Raw genomic sequence first — 11,788 nt, 5'->3', positions numbered from 1 at the left:
TGGGCGTATGTTCCTTGGGCAGACACTTAACGGCAATTGCTCCAACCCATTGGTCACTAATGGGTTGTCCAAATTATCAGCCATACATAAAAAAATAACTACCCACAAAGTAACATATATTGTAACTTGTAAGCTGGCACAAGGTGTTAAACCCGTGTTATAACGACTGTCGTTTTCCAGCCACGCGAGGATAAAGCAAGTTATATTCATATAGCTTTGAATTGCGTGTTCTATAAAAGAAAGTGTAGCGATCACGCTTATTTTCTTCCAGTAAAATGTAAATGTTTTTGTAAGCGTGTTTTAACAACTGTTGTTTTGGAACTATATATATTCTGTTTATTACACATCATTGCAACAAACTACCACGCAATCATATAGGTAGCTTACTAATGTGCAGAAACAGACAATATAGGACGGTACAATAATAGCATCTTAATACAGGAATTTCCGGCGATTTGTATTCAATAGATTTACGCAATCCTCGACGCGGACATATGCGACAGACTTAGGAAACGTAGCCGCAATCGCTAACAGTATACGTCAAAGACGCTTTGGTTTTATCTATAAAAATAACATGTGAGGACAGTCAAATATTTTGGGCCATAAATACTTTAGTTTAATAATGGCCAATTTGCATTATGTTGTCAAACTTAGGTAAGTTTGTTCATAAAATTAGCACAGTCAAGCGCTATTTATAAACTTTTGAATGAAATGTAACTTTAGGTTGTTTTTTTTTCAAAGCTTAAAAGGTTCGGACAAAAATGTTTCATTTCAATAAAAAAATGCCATTGTTTCTCTTGTTGGCGATTGTTTTAGTGTTAATACTGGTAATAAAGAAACCAGCAAAGCCAGTTCGCAAGCTAAACCGACGTTGGCTAAACCTAGCAGAGACACTGCAGAAACAAACATATATTTTGCATAAGAAGAACTCATGCAAAAAAACAGCAACTGCAACCAACTACACAATTTGCGAGACTTTGCCACTTTTACCCATAACATGTGGCGACTTGGCAAAAAAGCGAGATTTTGACCAATTCGGGAAAAAATACAAAATTCCAAATATTGTTTATCTAATATTGGTTAGAAACGTTCAGTTCGACTTTCTTAAGTATTTAGCCTTGCGGTCAGTGGCAAGAATACAACAGCCAGAAGCCGTTATTATCTACTACACAACTGTCATACCTACAAGTACGTATTACATATATAGTAGAGTGGGGGAAGATGAGACACCTTTAGCACGTATTATCCAAATATCCTGATCTTGTTTTAAACAATTAACAATGGTCTATGGGAGTCGTGAGGATATAGTTATTTATTTCTTTGAATGTTCTTTGTTTACTACCAAATGGGACGAGAAAGTGGAGCTAAAAGGTGTCCCATCTTCCCACACCCTGCTCCATATATATAGTAAGGTGGGGAAAATAGGACACTGTTTCATTCTATTTGCTTGTATAATTAGGAGTAAACAACGAACGCTAAAAGAATTACAAAAGCGTATCCTGACAAATTTCATAGACCGTTGTTAATTGTTTAAAATACGATCAGCACACTAGGATATTATGTGCAAAACGTTTCCCATCTCCCCCACTCTACTATACACAGTAGAAAAAGGTTTTGTATATACGATAAAATACTGGTCAATTAAAACTAAATCCAAACTATTAGGGCAATCCTGTTTAAAGCCGACTCCCCCACTGCACGGGTTGTGTCTATACGCACACGTTTGTTTCTAATAGAAGATTAACTTAGTAATAATTAAACATAAATGGCTTGTTTGTCCGCTAGGTGTAGCGACCACGCTTATTTTCTTTCAGTTAAATCTAAATTATTATGTTTTAAACTGTGAGCGTGTTTTAACAACTGTAGTTTTGTCGCTATACCTTGTCTTTTCGTTTAAAATATTTCTAAATCTACGCTACTGTAATCGTAGGAACAAATAAATTTATTATTATGTTTGTTGTAATTTGTAGGTAAATTCGCCAAAAAGGCGATCCGAGAAATACCATGCCTCCGATGGGTTAAAGTAAAAGACCCATTACGTGTCAACGGTAAACAGGCGAGTACCTTCATCTAAAAAACTTATAAAAAAAAAACTTATAAAAAAAAACTTACAAAAAAGTCTTATGAAAAAATGGGCTCTGTTGTGTCTAATTCCTATATTAGTTTAATGAATGGAATTTATGACCACTTGCGTTGCGATGCAAGGACAGTCGTTAAACACGGGTGTTCTGTTTCATACACCTTAGCCCGCTTATTACGAGTTACTACGTATATAACTTTGTCGATAATTTTTTTTCGGTCAGCAAAAACTTTTTATCGATCAGCAAAAATCTTGGCCTGACAAAATGTATTACTGTTACTTTTAATTTCTGTTTTTATTTGTGTTTATAGATAAGTGCAGATTCTCGGGCGGAAGTTATTCGGTTTACAAAACTGATTAAGCATGGGGGTATATACGTGGACAATGATGTTATTCTATTAAAAAACCTTGACTCTTTTCGCCACTTTTCTTTCGTTGCTGGACGGTAAGTTTTATTATAGTGGGATGGGGAAGATAGGACACCTTATCATTCTATTTACTGGTCATATTTGATAGTAAACAAAAAATTCAAATAAATATAAATCCGTATCCTTATGACTCCCTTAGACCGTTGTTAATTGTTTAAAACACGATCAGGATATTTGGATATTCTGCGCTAAATGTGTCCCATTTCCCCCCACCCCACTATATAAAATATTATAGGGTGGGGAAAACGGCACAGCTTTATAGCACATAATATCTAAATATCTTGACATTGTTTTAAACATTTAACAACGCTCTTATGAGAGTCGTTGAAGATACGGTTTTATAATTATTTGAACGTTATTTGTTTATTACTAAATGGGATGAGAAAATAGAATGAAAAGGTGTCCCATTCTCCCCACCCTACTATATAATTAGATTGTGATTTATTCCGCACTTTAGCGATTGTAGTCGAAATAATAAGTGTTTGTAACTTGCCTTGCGTGGCTGGGAAACGACAGTCGTTATGACACGGGTGTTCTGTTTCATACATCTCGTAACAACTTACGAGTTACCGTATGTAGTTTAGAGGGTAATTGCTTATATATATGACCACTGGGTTAGAGTAATTGCTGTTAAGTGTCTTGCCCAGTGACACATACGCCCACAATGGTGGCAGCGAAGAGCCTTGAACCCATTACCTCTAGGTTAGAGGCAGGCTAACCAACTGTGTCACGAGTTGCAAAATGTGATAAAACGACGGCTCTTGTCCTGTTACAAGTGGTTGAATAGGGGTCTTTCATTCATAAATAATTTTCAATTTGTATTAAGGTGGCTGTACACAGTATCCGGCATGCGAATCTGCTTGCGAAGTCGCATGCAAACCCATTACCGAGTTCCGCATGCGGCAACGAAATCCGGACAAAACAGACAAAACGGACGAATTCCGGATACTGTGTACAGCCACCTTTAATAAGGTTTTATTTAATTTACAGTGAACACGCTTTGAGCATCAATGCGGGGATTTTGCTGGCCGAACCGAATTCGAAGTTTTTAAACAAGTTTTACCATGAGAGCTTTTTGAAAGCATTTGAAAATTATGATCCAAAAGTATACTATAAATATGCACAGAACGGTCTGCACCAATTTTATCGGAAAAACATGGCGGTAAATAAAACTAATTTCCTAGATTCAATATCAGAATTTATTTCATTTTGTTATGATAATAATATTAATAATAATAACTTCTATTTGTCTCTTCGATTGCGGTAGCGAAGATTTAGTAATATTTTAAACAAAAAAACGGATATAACGACAAAAACAGTTATTAAAACAAAATATTGTTTTTTTAGCCGAATGTACACATTGAAGAGTTTGCATTGAACAGACCGCTTCCGTTTGAAGGATACGAAGGCCTTGGGGCAGCAGTTGAAAGCAAATATGATTTAAGTGAAAATTATGCGCTTCACATACACCCAAGAGCGGCCGTACAACACAATTCGCACTTACAATACATTTATACGGATACTGAAGAACAAATCCGAACCAGAGATAATATATACGGAGCAGCAGCTAGAATAGCTTACTTTGGAAGTCCAGATCTGATATTTAAACCGGATGAAAAAGTTTACAACCGAGCGCCCACGATCAAATTGAAGCCGCTGCCCAGGATAGAGCCGGATAACTCTGGATAAATGCATGTTAACACTTATATAGTAGGGTGGGGGAGATTGGAAACCTTTTAATTCAATTTTGTCGTCTTATTTGGTAGTAAAGAAAGAATATTTGAGGAATTATAAAACTGTATTCTCACGACCCTAATATACCGTTGTTAATTGTTTTAAACATGTTCAGGATATTTGGATATTATGTGCTAAAGTTTCGCGTCTCCCCCACCCTACTATAATAAACATTCTAATAATATGTATCAATAAGAATATAAATACCTGTATATCATTTTCTGTGATAAAGCAATTTCTTTATAGTCATTCTATAATGAATCTATATATATATATATATATGGCAAAAACACAAGGCTATTAAATTATTTTTAAATAATTGTAATTTATACTTTTACCTCGGGTGGCCGGAAAACGACAGTCGTTATAACACAGGTGTTCATACACCTCGTGCCAGCTTACAAGTTACCAGGTATGTTACTTTTTGTAGGTGGTTAATTTTTTTCCTTTACTTTTTATGTATGGCTGATAATTTAGACAACCTGGTGATCACTAGGTTGGAGCAATTGCCGTTAATTATCTTGCCGAATAAAACGATTAGACTAATATGGTTAAATAATGTTGTGTTGATTTGTTTAATACGTGCCCATCAATTAGAGCTTTGCTCTCTTGTTATTATTTTGATTTAACAGATTAATACACATTTTTTTGCACATTTACTCATAATAATAATAATAATAATAATAAGTTATCAGTGTAAAATACTCGTTTTATAACGACTGTCGTTTTCCGGCGACGCGAGGATAAAGCTATCTACATTCATTTATTATCCGTTTATTCAGTGTCCCGTAACTCTAATAATGGCCAAACACGAGCATGCGTTTAAGTACATATAAACTAACGACAACGTTTTCACTTCAGCTCTGTATCATACATTTAAAACAAGTCAAGTAAAAGGATTTTTCTTTATAGCAATTTCGGCACTGTATTTCTAAGATAATATATATTACAATAATAACTTTATTTGTTTTTTAGATTACGGTAGCAAAGATTTTGAAATATTAAAAACGAAAAGGAAGGATATAGCGACAAAACAACAGTGGATTTTGATTAGGATCCACCAGGCTGATGCTTTGATAACTTAAGAAAATTTTTGCCTTGCGTGTTTTGTAAAAGAAGGTGTAGCGACCACGCTTTTTCTTCCAATAAAATGTAAATGTTTTTAAATGTATGTATGCATGTAACTTACTTTATCCTCGCGTGGCCGGAAAATGACAGTAGTTATAAAACGGTTGTTCATACACCTCGTGCCAGCTTACGAGTTACCATGTATGTTACTTTGTAGGTGATTATTTTTTTTAGATTTTTCCATTTTTTTGTGTATGGCTGATAATTTGGACAACCCATTAGTGACCACTGGGTTGGAGCAATTGCCGTTAAACGTCTTGCCCAAGGACACATACGCCCACAATGGTAGCAACTGTTATTTTGTCACTATACGGTAATAATATTTTTAAGTCTTTGCTGCCGTAATCGAAGAGACAAAAAGATTATTATAAACAAAAGGTAGAGCAACACAAGGAGAGAGTGGTATCACAGAGCATTGCCACTAACTAGCACGCAATCGTAGATACTAATGTGCAGCAACCGCGATACAGCACGGTTCTTAAACAATAGCATCTGAATAACAGAATTTCCGGCGATTAATATGCAGCACAATCATGCATCAACGTTCGCCGGCAAAGATATTAGCGGCAGACTTCAAAAACGTAGGCGCCATTCGTTAACAGTTCGTCAAAGACGCTTTGGTTTTAGTTATAATATTATAAAATGTAAACGAAAACAGTGAGAACAGTCAAATATTTTGAGCTCACAATGCTATTGTTTAATGGCCAAGTTTGCATAACACTGTCAAACTTAGGTAAACTTGATCATAAAGTTGGCAAGGCAGTCAAGCGCTACTATATATTTGGGTGGGAGAAAATGGGACACCTTTGGCACATAACATCCAAATATCGTGATCGTGTTTTAAGCAAATAAAGACGGTCTATAGGAGTCGTGAGGGTATAGTTTTATACCCATTTGAATGTTCATTGTTTACTACAAATCGGACGAGAAAATAGAGCTAAAAGGTGTCCCATCTCCCCCACCCTACTATGTAAATTATAAATGAAATTTATGTTTTTTTTAGCCAAGGTTTAAACATTTGGACAAAAATGTTTCACTTCAACAAAAAAAGGCAATTTTCTCTGTTAATGGCAATTGTATTAGCATTATTATTGGTAGTTTATAAATCAGCAAATCCAGGACGCAAGCAAAACCTAGCAGAGGCGTTGAAGAAACAAACATATATTTCGCATCGCAAGAGTTCCTGCAAAAAAACATCAATTGTGATGAATTACACAGTTTGTAAGACTTTGCCAGTTTTACCTATAATATGTGGCGACTTGGCGGAAAAACGAGATTTTGACCAATTCGGGAAAAAATACAAAATTCCAAATATTGTTTATCTAATAATGGTTGGGAATATTAAGTTCGACTTTCTTAAGTATTTAGCTTTACGGTCAATGGCGAGAATACAACAACCTGAAGCTATTATTGTTTACTACACAACTGATATACCTACAAGTACGTATTAAACATAATACTACAGTTGGGTAAAAGTATCATATATAGTAGGGTGGGGAAGACTGGACACCTTTAGCCAATAAAATCTTAACTATGCTGAACGTGCTATAAAAATTGTAACAACGGTATATGGCGGTCGTGGAAATTGAAATTTCTTTGGTTACTACCAAATGGGACGAGAAAATGGGATAAAAAGGTGTCCCATCTTTCCTCACACTACTATATCATAAACAACTAAAAAACTAAAACTATACTACTGGATTAAACCTTTTTAAAGCCGACCCCCACTGTAGGGTTCGTATCTGTACACACCCTTCTGTTTCTATTAGAGGTTTACCTTAAAAATTATTACCCATAAATGACTCGTTTGTCTGCTAGGTGAAGCGACCACGCCTATTTTCTTCCAATTAAATGTAAATATATTTTAAACTGTAAACGTGTTTTAACAACTGTTGTTTTGCAGGTATATCCTGTCTTTTCGTTTAAAATATTTCTAAATCTTCGCTGCCATAATTGAAGAGACAAATACATTTATTATTATGTTTGTTGTAATTTGTAGGTGAATTCGCCCAAAAAGCAATTCAAGATATACCATGCCTCCGCTGGGTTAAAGTAGAAGACCCAAAATTTGTCAACGGGAAACAGGCAAGTACTCGTGTAAATCTTCTAAATAAATCTAAATAAAAAAATCAATTTATTTGTTAAATCTTACAAAATAATTAGGTTTGATTAACGTTGTATTAACGTTAAGTTGTTAAAAGTCTGATTACTGTATTAAAAGTTGAATTAATGTGACTCATTTAACTTCGAATAGAGGAGTAAGGACAGTTGTTATAACATAGGTATAACATAGTTGTTATAACATCTTGTTTTAAACACCTCTTGCGCGCTTAAATCAGATGTTGTACGAATAACGTACGTTACCACGTATATAACTTTGTGGGTGATCAAAATTTTTTCGTCGGTTAGCAGAACTTTTTGCCGGTAGACGAAAAAAGAAATTAAAAAGAATACTATTTTACATTACTCATGGCCCAACGAAATCTATTACTGTTAATTGTAGCTAATAATAACTGTTATTTGTCTCTTCGATTACGGTAGCGAAGATTTGGAATTGTTTTCAACGAAAAGACAGGATATAGCGACAAAACAACAGTTGTTAAAACACGCTTACAGTTAAAAACATATTTACATTTAGTTAATGCTTTTATTCGTACATACAGCTAATGGCGGATTCTCGGTCAGTAATAGTTAGAATTACAAAACTGCTTGAACATGGGGGTATATACGTGGACAATGATGTTATTCTATTAAAAAACCTTGACTCTCTTCGCCGCTTTTCTTTCGTTGCTGGACGGTAAGTTTTATTAGGAAATATTATATAGGGTGGGGAAACGAGACACCTTTAGGACATAATATCCAAATATCCTGATCGTATTTTAAACTATTAACAACGGTCTACGGGAATTGTGAGGATACGCTTTTAATATTCTTTAAATGTTCTTTGTTTACTACTAAATTAAACGAGAAAATAGAACGAAGAGGTGTCCCATTTCCCCCCACCGAAATACATAATAAGGTAATGACTTATACCATACCGTAGTGATTGTGATCAAGATGATAAATGAATGAATGTAACTTGCTTTATCCTTGCATGGCTGGAAAACAACAGTCGTTATAACACGGGTGTTCTGTTTCATTACTGGTTACCACATATGTCCAGTTTACTGGTTACCACGTATGTAAATTTGAGGATAATTGCTTATATATAGTAGGGTGGGGAAGATGAGACACATTTTCATTTTATTTTCCCGTCCCATTTGGTAGTAATCAAAGAAAATTCAAAGGGTTATAAAACCGTATCCTTACGACTCGGTCAGCGAATATTTGAATATTATGCTCTAAAGGTGTCCCATTTTCCCTCACCCTGCTCTCTATATATATTTCATGGCTGAACATTTGAACAGCCCATTAGTGACCACTGGTCGGAGCAATTGCCGTTAAGTGTCTTGCCCCAAAACACATATGCCCACAATGGTAGCAGCGACGAGCCTTAAACTCAAAACCTTTAGGTTAGAGGAAGACTAACCAACTGTGTCACAAGGTGAATGAAATGCGTGGTATAACGACGGCTTTTGTCGCGTTACGCGTGGTTAACTAAGGGTCATTCATTCATAATCAGTCGGCTGCCGTGACAAAGTAGTTAGTGCGCCTCCCTCTAAACCATAGGTAATGGGTTCAAAGCTCGTCACTGCGCTTCCACTGTGGCGTATGTGTCCTTGGGCAAGACACTTAACGGCAATTGCTCCAACCCATTGCTCACCACTGGGTTGTTCAAAATATCAGCCATATACATAAAAAAAGACATAAAAATCTAAAAAATAATAACCTACAGAGTAACATACAGTTGGCACGAAGTGTATGAAACAGAACACCCGTGTTATAACGACTGTCGTTTTCCGGCAACGCGAGGATAAAGCAAGTTACATTCAATCATTCATAATAATTCAAGTTATATTGGAGGAGTTCTATATGATTTTACAGTGAACACGCCGTGAGCATCAATTCTGGAATCTTGCTGGCCGAACCAAATTCGCATTTCCTGAACAAGTTTTTCCATGAGAGTTTTTTGAAATCACTTGAAAATTATAATCCAAAAAAATACTATATATATGCACAGAACCGTCTGCACCAATTCTATCGAAAAAACATGGCGGTATTGAAATGAATTGCATAGTTTTGATTAAAGAATCTTTTCATTTTATTATATTAGTAATAATTCCTTTTGTCTCCTTATAACGGTAACAAAGATTTAGAAATATTTTAAACGAAAAATCGGATATGCGCCAAAAAACAGTTATTAAAACAAAATGTTGTTTTTTTAGCCGAATGTACACATTGAAGAGTTTGCATTGAACAGACCGCTTCCGTTTGAAGGGTACGAAGGCTTTGGGGCAGCAGTTGAAAGCAAATATGATTTAAGTGAAAATTATGCGCTTCACATACACCCAAGAGCGGCCGTACAACACAATCTGCACTTACAATACATTTATACGGATACTGAAGAACAAATCCGAACCAGAGATAATATATACGGAGCAGCAGCTAGAATAGCTTACTTTGGAAGTCCAGATCTGATATTTAAACCGGATGAAAAAGTTTACAACCGAGCGCCCACGATCAAATTGAAGCCGCTGCCCAGGATAGAGCCGGATAACTCTGGATAAATGCATGTTAACACTTATATAGTAGGGTGGGGGAGATTGGAAACCTTTTAATTCAATTTTGTCGTCTTATTTGGTAGTAAAGAAAGAACATTTGAGGAATTATAAAACTGTATTCTCACGACCCTAATATACCGTTGTTAATTGATTAAAACATGTTCAGGATATTTGGATATTATGTGCTAAAGTTTCGCGTCTCCCCCACCCTACTATAATACACATTCTAATATTATGTATCAATAAAAATATAAATACCTGTATATCATTTTCTGTGATAAAGCAATTTCTTTATAATCATTCCATAATGTATCTATATATGGCAAAAAACACAAGGCTATTAAATTGTTTTTGATTGATTGTAACTTACTTTATCCTCGCGTGGACGGATAACGCCAGTCGTTATAGCACAGGTGTTCATACATCGTGTAGTTTTTGTTGTTTTTTTCCTTCACTTTTTATGTATGGCTGATAATTTGGACAACCTATTTGTAATTACTGGCTTCGAGCAATTAAACGATTAAACTAATACTTAAACTAATAAGGTAAATAATGTTGTGCTGATTACATTAATACGTGCCCACTAATTAGAGCTTTGCTCTCTTGATATTAATTTGTTTCGTAGGCCAGACGATTTGCCAATGCTAGATGAAAAGCATAACAAATTATCGAATCATTATTCACCGAATGATTCACACTTTATGAAATAACAACTCAAACAATAAATTTGATATACAGTAACGTCGTTCTTACGTCACAAATTTATTCGCGCGATCACGAAAAATTTTCGATCGTGCTATCAATGAAATTTCGCAGATGGGAAACCTTGGCGAAAACACTGGCTATTTCGGTGTCACAATTAGCTTCGCCAAAGCTTACAATACCCATATGATACCATCTGTTATTGACGTAACAGTTTAGAGGGCCCCCGCTGTCTCCCTGTAAAATAACATATTTGATTCGTTTTTAATATTTTACAATCCTTTTTTAGTTTTATTGTGTACTGGGGTAAGATGGGACACATTTTTACTCTATTTTTTCGTCCTATTTGGTAGTAAACAAAGAACATTCAAAGAATTATAAGAATTTATACTCACGACCCAAAAAAAGACAGTTCTTAATTTTTTAAACATGATTAGGATATTTAGATTTTAAGTGCTAATTTCAATTGTATTTTATCGTCCCATTTGGTAGTAAACAAAGAACATTCAAAGAATTATAAAACCGTATCCTCACGGCTCCTATAGACCGTTGTTAATTGTTTAAAACACATCAGGAAATATAGGAATTATGTCCTAACGGTATCCCATATTTCACTACCCTATTACATTGTCCGGCGCTGTAGCAAAGTATTTAGCGCGACTGCCCCAACCAAGAGGTAATGAGTTCAAGGCTGGTCGTTGCTACCATTGTGTGTGTATTTGTCAGAAAATATTGGATTTATGCCCCAATGGTATCACATCCTACACAATAAACTACTTACATTACATGCTCCTTGTCCCACGCCTCCTGCGCATTGCATATCTGATGTTGTATCTAATCCAGCTTGTTGGTATAAATCATAACAGTCTTGGTCGCTCATAAGAGGCAGGGGTGCTTGCTGCAAGATGTTAGTCCCCCTATTCCCGCCTAAATGTAATATTTATGATCATATTGGCCGCAAAGTGGTTAGCGCGCCTGCTTGTTTGACAATTCGAATGAATGAATGAATGAATGTAACTTACTTTATTCTCGCGTGGCCGGAAACACGACAGTCG

At 35.5% G+C, this 11,788-nt stretch overlaps 3 protein-coding genes across 3 annotated transcripts in view; 2 read left to right on the top strand and 1 right to left on the bottom strand.

The window, feature by feature from the left end:
• Positions 1–744: 744 nt before the first annotated feature.
• On the top strand, positions 745–4,287 carry LOC113474231. Its single transcript, XM_026834527.1, has 5 exons — positions 745–1,188; positions 1,971–2,056; positions 2,392–2,525; positions 3,499–3,670; positions 3,856–4,287. Exons 1-5 carry the CDS (start codon positions 762–764, stop codon positions 4,195–4,197), a joined length of 1,161 nt encoding a protein of 386 aa, XP_026690328.1. The 5' UTR covers positions 745–761; the 3' UTR covers positions 4,198–4,287.
• A 2,090-nt stretch (positions 4,288–6,377) lies between these two features.
• On the top strand, positions 6,378–7,494 carry LOC113474262. Its single transcript, XM_026834632.1, has 2 exons — positions 6,378–6,810; positions 7,370–7,494. Exons 1-2 carry the CDS (start codon positions 6,399–6,401, stop codon positions 7,492–7,494), a joined length of 537 nt encoding a protein of 178 aa, XP_026690433.1. The 5' UTR covers positions 6,378–6,398.
• Positions 7,495–10,760: 3,266 nt separating this feature from the next.
• The window catches only part of LOC100181838 (chymotrypsin B-like), a 7,122-nt gene continuing 6,094 nt past the window's right edge, over positions 10,761–11,788 (bottom strand). The window contains exons 9-10 of the mRNA XM_002124927.4: positions 11,515–11,660; positions 10,761–10,970 (exon numbers count right to left, since the gene is read on the bottom strand). Coding sequence (XP_002124963.1) covers positions 10,806–10,970; positions 11,515–11,660 — 311 coding nt within the window. The 3' untranslated portion in view covers positions 10,761–10,805. The remainder of the gene's footprint in view (positions 10,971–11,514; positions 11,661–11,788) is intronic.

Source organism: Ciona intestinalis, chromosome 5 (genome assembly GCF_000224145.3).
Source record: "Ciona intestinalis chromosome 5, KH, whole genome shotgun sequence".
Classification (NCBI taxonomy): domain Eukaryota; kingdom Metazoa; phylum Chordata; class Ascidiacea; order Phlebobranchia; family Cionidae; genus Ciona; species Ciona intestinalis.
This window is presented reverse-complemented; position numbering and strand designations above follow the sequence as displayed.